The 12,666-nt window shown below is 35.3% G+C and overlaps 1 protein-coding gene and 1 pseudogene across 2 annotated transcripts in view; both read right to left on the reverse strand.

The window, feature by feature from the left end:
- Positions 1-4,032: 4,032 nt before the first annotated feature.
- LOC133522152 (chaoptin-like) overlaps positions 4,033-12,666 on the reverse strand; it is a 49,920-nt gene continuing 41,286 nt past the window's right edge. For both annotated transcript variants that reach the window (XM_061857378.1, XM_061857379.1), the window contains one exon: positions 4,033-4,726. In XM_061857378.1, coding sequence (XP_061713362.1) covers positions 4,443-4,726 — 284 coding nt within the window. In that variant the 3' untranslated portion in view covers positions 4,033-4,442. The remainder of the gene's footprint in view (positions 4,727-12,666) is intronic.
- LOC133522153 (uncharacterized) lies at positions 6,836-7,833 on the reverse strand (annotated as a pseudogene).

Raw genomic sequence — 12,666 nt, forward strand, 5'->3', positions numbered from 1 at the left:
TTCAGTTTTTTGAAGCATACCGATTCGTTGTGTCCTAATTTCCCACAATAATTACACTTTGATGGTTGTTTTTCTAAGGGTCTTGTGCTCAATGTTGAATCATTAGTTGTTAACAGAGGCTTAGGATCAGTAGCCTTACTACTGAGACAATTTGATTGAACATGGCCAACCTTGCCACATTTAAAACAAGACAGGAGTGAATCGTCACGACTGTTGCGAAGCCTAGGTCGTTTAGCTGGTGGTTCACCACTCCTGGATTCACGTGGTTTTGTAGTTGACACGACGGAGATCAATTCAGGTACGGTTGTGCATTTGCTAGATATCAGTCGTAATCGCAAAAATTCATTATCGATACAACCTATAATTGCTTCGACAGCATCTTTTTCCTTGTCACCGCTCATAATCCTTTTCCAAATAGTCCATGCCCGTGTAATAGATTCTGATGGATTTGTCGCATCGAATTTGAAGTTACGTAATTTTAAAATATCATTTGAATACCGGGCTTCAGGTTCAAATGTCTGCACTAAAGCATCTCGCATGTCGCTCCAAAGTGGAGATTTCACAAGCCACGTATCTCCGAGGGTCTTCGCTCGACCTTGTAATAAGCCCGCAATCTTAGTACAAATCTCGTAATCCGTTAAATTCCAATGTTGTTTAGCCCGATCTACGTGCTCGCACCAATCTCTAACAGGAACTTCACCATCCGGGTTAAATGGCGCAATATAAATATCACTTAGCCTTGGGCGTTGTGACGAAGCGACAGCTTTTGATAAAATTCCGGCTAACAGTTCATTATTTGTATTCATGTTTGTTTGTTGTTGATTTGTTAACCTATCTAATATATCCGCTAATGACGATAATATTCGACTGGACTCATTATTAGAAGCGTTGGTCGCGGTGGAAGTTTGCACGTCATTATTGTTTATTACGGCAGAAACTGGTACACGATTATTTATCGCGGCAAGAGACGACACGATGTTTTCATTTGTAACGACCGGATTCGTCACGTTATTGTTATCTGTTGCGAAAGGAATTTGAACGATATTTTGCATAGTCGCAGAAGAAATTGGCACATTATTTTGAATTGTCGCAACAGGTATCGAGGCGTTGTTATTGCTCGTTGAAAACGTCAGGCTCTTGTTATTTATCGCGGCAGAAATCGACAAGTCACTTTTGTTTACGTCAGGGTTCTGCTGAGACGCGGACGCGTTAAGCAATCTTTTTCCCCTTCCGATGTCGGATTTATGGGTTGGTATTATAGGGGAAAGCGAGCCGTCATCGTCCGGCTCGCCCTGGTCCTCCATGTTGTAGCCGAGTTAATTTCACAACAATTGATTTACACGGTAATCACACAATTATTTATTCGAAACGCATAAACATAAATAAACACACAATCAGAACAATAAACAAAGTGATTCAGGTGTGATACAGCTCACCCTTAGGACGCGTAGACAGGCCGGCGGCTCGAGCGAAAGTAAAATCTCCTCCGTTCAAAAACAAGTCAACCGGTCTGCCCACGGTCACCTGATTCACCGAATGGTTTATAAAGTCGCCAACAGATGGCGCGCAAACGCAGGTAACGAGCTAAGTCGCTTGTCAACGTAAACGCAACGTCTACCATAGTTTCACAGTCCGCCACTAGATGGCACAGAAAAACATTAAAATAACATTTACAGATAGCGCTAATATCAATAACGCCGACATACATGTAAAACTACAAATAAGTTTAAAAGAAAAATAGAACCAGGTAACAACAGGCGGTTTTTTCGCTAAAAAGCGATTTCTTCCAGACAACCTTTAGGTAGCAGGAAATGTAGAACTCATACAAAAGTCAACAGGTAGTGCAAGGAGCTAAAAATGGAGACTATTAAACACAAACACACATACTATATACTACTTATGTAAGTATTAAAACAATACCTAATATACAATATAATATAATATATATAGGTGAATGGCAACTTAAGGCAGAGATAGAAAGTATAGTTTCAGTACTAATATACATACTATACATTTTATAAAATTAAAACTAAACACTAATTAGGCGACAAAATGACCTGGCTCCGTTGAATCGGCTGCTCTGCTGTCGGATTCGGCATTTTGCCCCGGAACCTCCGAAACACGACACCCTGCGGCTAGAAGTCGGCGTATTCGATGGTCCCCTGCAGCGGTCGCGGCACGCGCACCACAAAAGAGTTCAACTGCACGTAGTGGCGCGATCAGCCGTACAAACTAGTTTTCGTCGAAGCCTTACGGAAACCTAGTTTTAACCAGTAAAAACGCGTTTTCACTGAAGCGATACAAAAACTAGTTTAACTGGGAAAAACGCGTTTACACTTAAAATAAGTTTTTATGGTGACATGTGCAATCATTATATATTATGGTAATATCTAAATAACTTCATATTAGACTTACTGCTTATTAAAACTTTTTTTTAGTAAGTACCTACATAATAACAAATAATTTACTTATTTTTTAAAGACCTGCAATTAGCACAATCGGAATAGAACAAACCTCGAAATTTCTTGGTCAGTCCTGAAATTTGGTATGTAATAAAACGCCTCTTATTCATGTCCATACCATTTGACATTTTGGGGACCTTGAGGAATCGCAGCCATCTTGAAAAATGTGTACCATCCTGGACAACGCGTTTTATAATACCTTATCTAGGAAAATATGGTGTAAGACAGCATTAAAGCTTATTAAATTCTACACAACAAAGTCTAGATATGTTTGCGAAAAAAAAACATCCTTATATAGAAAATACGTGCTGAATCTAGGTTTAGCGCTTATACACTTCCAAGGGACATTCTTTTAATAGGAAACTCGGGAGAATATGAATTCGACTTTGTGTATACATTTGTACATGATCTACCCCAATATCAACATTTTACTCGACTGCGACTTCACCAGAAAGTATGGTTATCGGTTTTAGGACTGATCATACACTACAGCCTGTAGCTTAGGATACTAGCCGGATTTAAAAAAATGACATATCGGTAGATTCCTCTTGCCCTTCACGACCTGTTTACACTTGTTTTATTGAAGAAAAATTAGGAAAGCCGCCTTAAGAGGACGCAGAATATTAAATAATATTTTTTCTTCTAGTGCCTAAATTATTGAGCGGATTTCAATATAGTATAGACGAAAGTGGGATTCATATTCTCCCGAGTTTCCTATTAAGAGAATGTCCCCTGGAAGTGCTAAACCTAGATTCAGCAAGTATTCTATAACAAGATGTGGTTTTTCCGCAATGATATCTAGGATTTTTTGTGTAGAATTTAATAAGTTTTAATGTTGTCTTACTCCATATTTACCTAGATAACGTTAGATTTTGAGTAAAACGTGAATTTCTCCAGGATGGTACACATTTTCCAAGATGGATGCGATTCCTGGAGGTCACCGAATGTCAAATGGTATGGACATGAATAAAAGGCCTTTTATTTACATACATACCAAATTTCAGGACTGTCCAAGAGATTTCGAGGTTTATTCTATTCCGATTGTGCTAAATGTTGATATTAAGTATGCTAAAAGCATGATAGCCTAAACTGACCTAACTAAAAACACTAGTTTGTATTATTAATATGGCAAACGCGCATGGTTTGAACAAGTAATGGCTGCAAAATCGTTCCATTATTGAATTAGTTGTTAAAACAAAATTGATTTACTTGGCTGAAGCCCATTTTGATGGTATTTACTTTTCGGAAACAGGTCCCTCGTACCGAACTATATTAGTATCGAATAAAGTCGACAGCAAAATCGACAGGAATAGAATAAAGCGAAGCAATTTGCTTTGAGCTCTGGTACGGGGATTAAGCACGATGCCCGGGAAACGTCTGGGGCTAAAATCACAATGAGAATCATAATATACAGTTGAAAGCACAAAGCCCCACTTTAGCCAAACGGAGTTTTGTGAATTTATTAAGGGAGTGATAAAACATTTCTTGAATTTTGCGTCAGGCCTAGCTGACGCCTTTGTCAAATCACCCCGATTGGCTTCCATCGGCGCGACAAGGAAAAACCGGTGTATTTTGGAAAAATATTTACTCTGTACATATTTACAATTCCTAACAGGGCAAAGTTACATAATAAAAACATAATAGTAGCAAATATAATACATATCTTGCAAATAATTCAATATACAAAATCAAGTTGCTAAGTTTACCTCTTTGCAAATGTGTAACAAAACAATTCTAGTTAGTACCCTTCGGGAATTAATATATCACTATTCTCTTAGTTTGTAGACGTTGACAATAACTAGTAAATTCTACATTTAGATAAAACTGTAATATCTACATCTTGACCTAAAATTACTGCTAATTCGTATAGTGGTACTTACAAAAGTTTAATTGAACTACAGTCTGTCAAAATGCAAACTTTATTTAAAATTGTGATAAAACTCTATGTACAGTTCTAAACTATGACTAATTAGGACACCATCATCTGAAGATGAGAGTCCAGAGTAAAGCGAGGATGAAGGATGCGTGTGTGTATTTTGGCTGCGCGTCACTGGAAAGAGCGCTGGCGTGACACTCGGCCTCGTCTGCGCGCAGTTGCAGCAGCGGCACGCGGCGGCCGAGCTGATCTTTGCAGGTGGCGCCACGCACGGCTCGTCGCAGCTCCGCGCCCGCCTCGTTCTCCTGCAGCCATCGCCGCAGCCACGCCCCCAGCCACGCCAGCTCGCACTCGCAACGCAGTGGGTTACCCGTCAGAATCAAGCCTCCTGGGAACAAACAATTATTGTCGCTTTATATATATGTATATAGATTTGGAACGTCCGCGGCAAGTAATCAATATCTATAAGGCGAAGTTTGGTGATTAAAATTGGGTAATTTCCCATTAGATTTTGAGTTGGCCATAAGTATGCCAACCTCGTCAGATAGTAATATTCAGCCTATATAGGACGTTGTATTATACCAAAGGGTAGAACGGCACCCTATTACTAAGACTCCGCTGCCTGTCTGTCCGTCTGTCACTAGGCTGTATCTCCAGAACCGAGATAGTTAGACAGTTGAAATTTTCACAGACTATATTTCTGTTGCCGCTATAAGCACAAATACAACAAAAAAAAAAACAGAATAAAATATATACCGGGTGGAACAGAACGAGGGACTTCTATGGAAACGGGGTATTATTCAGGCCCCGTGCTTTATTTTTCACCAGGTAACTACGTTAATATCTGTTTGTGAGATATAACTTGTTAAAAGTTACTGCAAAAATGTATATGTTTCAACCATAGCAAGTAGATCCGATGACGTCATCAAGACTAAGTATTTTTTAGTTATCTAAATAAGACATTTTAACCGTCGGCATGTAATAAACAAACTCAATGACACAAACGTGCCGGTCATCATCCTTTCAAAATTCAAAGAGTTCAGGCTTTGCTACCCGCAGCCCACAGACGCCGGCGGTGGCTTTTTCAAAGAATACCAGATGATGGCGAGTTCCTCAAATCAAATGCATTAACTACATATTTGGAGTAAAGAAAATTTGTTCATGCGAAACGGAATGTAGAACAGGGGTAAGTAGCTAGCACGTCTACGCAGACAAAATCCATACCCATATCGTCATACAGGACACCATCAATAACGTTGGTTGATTTACGTCGAATGTAAATTAAATGACGTGTCAAATTAAAATGTAAATAACTTTGTTGTAGTAGAGCTACCTCTGTTATTAATATATTCCATTTTAATGATTTTGTTTTACTTTTTAAGCCATCTTTACGATTATAATAAGTCGATTGTAGATCACTTCGATAATACTATCCCTTCAAATCAGCCCAGTCCATAGAAATATTCCACCCTGTATATAGGGGGGCTCCCATAAAACAAACGTGTTTTTTTTTGCCGTTTTTATAGATAATGGTACAGAACCCTTGGTTCGCGAGAGCGACTCGCACTTGGCCGGTTTTTTATAACATCATGAATATTTGATGAAATTTCCTACTAATTCAATTAAATTTATTAACTATAAATCAATGTACATTACATGTCAAACAATCATATATGTAATCTAAATAACATACAATTTAACTATCAATAAATTTAAGTTGTAATCTAAAAATTAATAAAAAAAAGACGTGTGGCACTCGAGGACTGCCGCGGTAAAGCTATTGCATAACATTTTGTATCAACTTATGCAATTATAATTATTTATTTATTTTATTTATGCAGTATTTCTTTTGCTTTGATATTAATTCAAGTTACACTTTTTGAGCATGGTGACCGATAAGAAAACAAATTTTTCTTTTATTAAATAAATAAAAAGTTAATATTGTTTAAAATATTTTTATTATTTTACAATACATGTGGGTTTTATTATACCACGGAACTACAACGAATAGTTATGTTGTAAAAACAATAATGTACACAAATATTTTGATTGTGCATGTTAGAGAATAAGTACAAACAATCCAAATCTCCGTAATCATTACTGCTTGATAGAATGTTATATGCTTCTTGCGGATTGTGGCAGGAGTTTAAATAGGGTGAATCGCGTAACTGATTTCTCAAGTCACAACTCTCAATTTGAAGTTGCAAAACACTTATGAGCGAGTGGAATAGACAATTACAATCGCCAGGAATTCCTGTGTTTCTGTGTAGAATAACTTCGGGAGTAATGCATTCATTACGCTGTTCATAAATATGAAGTTGTTGGCTTTGAAATTGATTTTCTTGTAGCGTTACATTTTCTATATTTTCAACAGCGCTACATCGCACGATATTCTCTTCATTACTGCACAATTTTCGTCTTTTTCTGTTAAAAAAATGATGAATTCGTTAAATTAAATATTATTGAAGCATATATTACAATTTATTTTTAAATAAATAAATAAAAAATATTATTATTAAATCAAATTACATATCCATGTAAGATTTTTCTGCATTATGTTGACGAAATTTCCTTTGACGTTCAGCATTTGATTTTGGTACTGTTTTTATTATTTCTTCATTTTTCTTCAAATCTTTCTGACGCTGATAATATGCCCTTTGACGTGCATTAGTTTTTTTTTCTTTTTAGCTCTTTACGCTTTTCTTCTCTATAAAACGAAAATATCTAGGTATAAATAATAGGTATAAATAATTAGGTATAAATAGTGTAATGACACACCAAAACAAAATTATTCATTTATAATAAAATAACAATATTGAGAAGTGATTATCGAATTTCGCGCGATGTACATTTATATAGATATAATATCATATATACTTTCTCTGCGCGGCATTCATGTGCATTATCTATACACCAAAAACAAAGGTACTGAATAGTACACGTGCTTGGTTTGATGGTTTCTGTTATATACATAATGAAGAATGAATTTATATATATATATATATATATATATATATATATATACATATTGAGAATCTAAATTGAGAATTTAAACTATACGCGTGTGTGTGTTTGTGTGTATAAAAGAGGGCTACTTTTAATATCGCTCATTTTAATATCAAAAATTTAGGTTATCTTTATAGCAGTATTATATTTTCAATTCAAAATTAATACTGCATTTGTGATAATAATAAAATGTATGTATATAGAGTACTCACTCATTTTCTTTCACTATTTTTTCGTGACTTTCTTCATTAATAATAAATGCACTTTGTTCATTCATATTCAAAACACTTTATACACAAATTTTACAAGTACAGCTATTCACTGTTGTACATAAATACCCAGAGACATGTCAGTCGCTTCGCTTGACAGACAGATGAAGTGTGCGAAAGGGAAGCCATGACGTATATGAACAAGCCATAAGTGCAAAAGAGGCAGACTACATATGAGAAAACGTAACCAATTTTGAGTTCGAAGGCGGCCGAGGCGGCCAAAATCGGGTAAGTAATAGAACGTATACAAACCTATAATATATCACTCTGAATGTATAAATTCAATTTGTATATTTTTGATCGGAATAACATTCAATTGCAATAACATGCAATATGTATAACAACGAATTCTATAATTGTAAATTGTATAATAAACACTACATATATCATTGTTTACGATAACATTAGAAAGGTATAACGTTGAAATAATATAACATACAAAACAAATATCATACATTAAAAATAAGCGCCTACTATTTGTTAGGTGCAATTACGCAGATAGCGTGCATAGTTGCACCTTTATTTTTCTAAACTGGTATTGCAATAGATGTGGGTAAGAATAAAATAATCTTAAATTTATTACTATTTACTTTGAGTTTGTAGTGATTAGAACGCAATTAAGTGGAGTTAAGTTTATAATGGAATCGTACAAATGTGAAACATTTAAAAGTGCTAAGGGAGGGATAAAATTGTTTATAAATGGCTATAGTTATTGCAAGAATCGACAAGTAGATAGTAAATATTACTGGATTTGTGAATTGAGGCATAGGGAGCAGTGTAAGGCTCGAGCCATCACAGTTACAAACGGCGAAAGTGATCTTCATATAGTTAAAAAGGTAGATGACAACCACAATCATGACCCAAACCCATTTAAGCTGGAAATTTCAAACATTATTGAGGACATAAAAAATGAATCAAGAAGCCATTCCGATCGGAAAACTTGTCGTATTTTACAAAACTGTAAAAGGAACTACGACTGTACTACACTTTCACAATTGCCTTCCACATCATCTTTACGGCAAATTGCGTATAGAGAGAAGCAAAAAGGGAAACCAACTTTAATTGAACCAAAAGATATCTTCTTCACTTTGCATGAAGACATATTGCAATTACAGAATGCAAGTTTTGTTATTGCCGATAAATTTATTACTGAGCGTAAGAGAATTATAATACTGTCATCTTTATGTATGATGAGATATTTAGGGAGATCTGCTCTATGGATTATGGACGGCACCTTTTCTGTGGCAGGAGTATTCCAGCAACTGTACGTCATTCATGGAAATATTTTCGAGGACAATAGACAAACATATCCTTTGGTATACACATTTTGTAGTCACAAAGACAAAGCGACTTACATCAAAATGTTTGAAGCTATTATTGAATACTGTCAAGAAAACGATATTGAAATAAACGTTAAACATGTAATAATGGACTTCGAAATGGCCGCAATACAGAGCGTGAAGTATTATTTTGATCATGTCCAAATAAACGGATGTTTTTTCCATTTGGGGCAAATCATCAATAGACGAATCCAACGAGATGGTAAATCAACTTTATACGGTATTGATAAACAATTTTCTATTGAGATGAAATGTCTTCTAGCTTTGGCTTTTTTGGAACCCGATGAAATTCCAAAATACTTTAAAATGCTTAAAAAACAGTGCTCGCCTGAAGCTGAAAATATAATTGGTGATTTTGGTAAGGATTATGTTTCAAATCAGCCAATATTTCCTCCGACTCTATGGAGTGTTTCTACTTTGGAATCACGTGGCTTACCGCGAACTCAAAACAGTGCCGAATCGTGGCACCACAGATTTAACCAAATAATCGATAAGGTGCAGCCCGGTTTTTATCATGTGGCTGCAGAACTCCTGCATGAGAGCATAAAGGTTTTGGCCGATATAGAAAAACTGAAAAACGGCGAGCCATCCGTCAAGCGTAAGAAAATACACGAGCAACAACAAGCGCGTATTAATAATGTGATAAAACGGAAACCTGAGTATTCCGAATGTGAATATCTTAAAGCAATCGCATCTAATTTAAGTTTAAAAAAACAATAAAATAACGACACGTTTTTTTTGGTCAACTGCATGTATTTTTGCCAAATATAATGTACTTTTCATTGCATAATCGATTGTTTTTTTTTTTCCTCACTACCGAAATTACATTATTTAAATATATTTTTGTGTGTTAGTTAATGAACAGATACAGTTTTTAAATTATTATGAAATGAGCAATGTATTTGAAACATCTATACTATGCAAATTTATATTTCAACGTAGTTTGCTCCGTATTTATCTATTACAGATTGCAGCTTTTTTCTGTGGTAATTCTGGTGCTAATTTCTTTATCTAGAGGGTCACAGTTCTAACCTAACCTAACCCACTTTTCTGTTAACAGTTTCTTTTTCCGAAGCCTTAGAGTTCTAACCTAACCTGCTACCTATTCTGGAAACAATTTATTTATCTAGGGGGTCACAGTTCTAACCTAACCTAACCCACTTTTAGCCGTTTTTTTTCTAGTAGTGTGTTCTATGAGGTTGAAATTCTAGGTCATCCTACTAATTTTACTACTTAATTATATAAGATGATATTTATATTTTAATATGTATACATTATGACAGTTATATGAAATGAGCTTAACTTATATGTATATTATACCAAACAGCCATATGTATGTCGTATGTTATATTATTTTTATGTTATACTAATTGAAAGTATACGTTTACTTTATTATACATAAGATTAGTATACATTTTTAACGTTTGTAAACTGAAATTATTCCAAAAGTACGTATATATTATAGGACGCACCCGCCAAAATCATATTGCCGTATTTTTTAACGTGAAAAATATAAGCGAATCAAAAAGAAAATTATACATTAAGTAATTTAGTGACGATGGTGTCATGTTGTGTGCCGGGTTGTAGTATTTCAGGGCCAAAAAACCCAGGAAAATACTCATTTCACAGGTAATTATGATAATTCTAGCGAAATTTTCGTAACGATATTTTATCAAATTAACAGCATAAAAAGTACAAGACAACGTATACTTGTACACAGCGTATACACATCCAACCCAAGTTGTCAGCAGGAAAAGGGGCGAAATTCAAATTTTCTTTGGTAAGTCAACTCTTTGCGAACACATTTTCAAACAACTTCAACTTTATCATTTTCAACTTTTTCAAACACATTTGAAAAAGTAGTCGATAAAGCAGTTAAACATCGATAGATTATTAATATGTTGTAACATGACATCACTATTTTTGTTCGCACATAGACAATTTACGCACACACTTGCCTTTCATTTTTGGTCACACTTTCCAAGTTTGACAGTCGTTCTATACTATCCTATTTCTATGTAAATACATATACACCTATATACTTTCTCATAAACAGCTGCTTATGTATTCGTCCGATTTCGGAGCAGCTCGTCTCGATTCGTGCGAGTTTCGTAGAGTCGTACCATACGTCTAATCGCACGCACACAACGCCGTGTCGAAGACTGCCGAACTGAAACGACGTTAGACGATGCACGGCCTTCAAGCCACACCTTCGTGCCCGTCGGAGTGGGGAGCGTGAGGTTTTTTCGTTACGGAATTTCTGGATTCGGTCCCCGCGCTCAAGGCCCGCGATAGAAGCTATGCAATAGCTTAAAAATACAGGATGGGCAACTTGGACCTATACAACTTTTTATTTTGGCGCCAAACTTGACAGTTGTTGCATGATAATTATTTTTTATAGATACGGCAAACTTATTATAGATCGTTTTTCGTTTGAGCAACGTGTTTTAATTATCTAAACATTCTGCTTACCCCAATTTTGTACTGCGGAAACAATTTCAATAAACGGTAATCACCGTAATTGGCTACCAAGATCCCAAGATCTAGCCTTTTTACTGTGGAGCTATCTAAAAGAACGTGTCTATGCTAACATGCCGATAAAACTTCAACAGTTAAACGATTAAAAACAGAGATAACGCCGGAAAATTACGAAAATATGAAAGACGCGATGAAAAGAGTTCACATCTGCCATGCAGCTAAAGGTGGCCATTAGACATTATTTTCCATTTGTAATTTGTAATTACCAACCCTAAATAATATTTATGGAAATACTTCATTTAAAAAAATAAAGTACTTTTATTTGCCCAGTCTGTATGGGCACCAAAACTACCTACTTACTAATAGTTTGATCAAATCTTGCTACCCGATAAGATAGTTTTTGATATTTTTAGGCTATCAAAATTAGGCTTCATTTCGAAAGCTTTGGAAGGCAATGCATTATATTTTGGCACTTCTTGAGAAGCACCATCGAATAGTAAAAATTGTGCCAAAAGCGTTACAAAACGTGTTTGTCTCGCAATATGCTTTTGAATTCAAAGTGGGTACGTATAGCAATAGGTATCAAATAAAATAGGACGGTAAAGGGAGAAGGTCGGACACATGAGTGATCTTATAAAGATTCCCATGTTTTTCCTTTAAGAGCACGCAACTCTATAAGGATTTTCGACGTTTACTCGAAACGCTTTTTCCCCTCTCTTTGTTTACAATTTCTTTTCCAGATACGCTTCCATGAATCCATTTTGCAGAAAACGAATATTAAAATTTTGTGAATAATCTAACTATATAGGTTCCTCCAAGCAAAATAAGCGTGACATTAAAGTCAGAAATAGATGTGCGACCAAAAATCGGTAACATTTGAATAATATTATTTTAGGCAAGTCGCGACTAAGTAATATCGAACAGAATTTAGTCATAATTATAGGTAGCAGAATTAATAACCCGCAATTAGTGGCTCAAATTTCAAATTCAATGGCAGTTATATACGATTATGCATACTTAGAGAAATAAGTAAGCTTAGAGTGTTAACCTCCTACATCAGTTTCCTTGCCTAATAAATAATAAGTTTATTGGAGGTATGGTGAAACGCATAAGTTTAAAACTCACATAAAACTTAATATTTATTAAATTTAAATCTTATTACAAATAAGTGTTCGCAAAGCTCGATCAAAACTTATTATAAACGAGTTTTCGTCTATATATGAAATGAGCACTCT

Source organism: Cydia pomonella, chromosome 10 (genome assembly GCF_033807575.1).
Source record: "Cydia pomonella isolate Wapato2018A chromosome 10, ilCydPomo1, whole genome shotgun sequence".
NCBI classification, from domain to species: domain Eukaryota; kingdom Metazoa; phylum Arthropoda; class Insecta; order Lepidoptera; family Tortricidae; genus Cydia; species Cydia pomonella.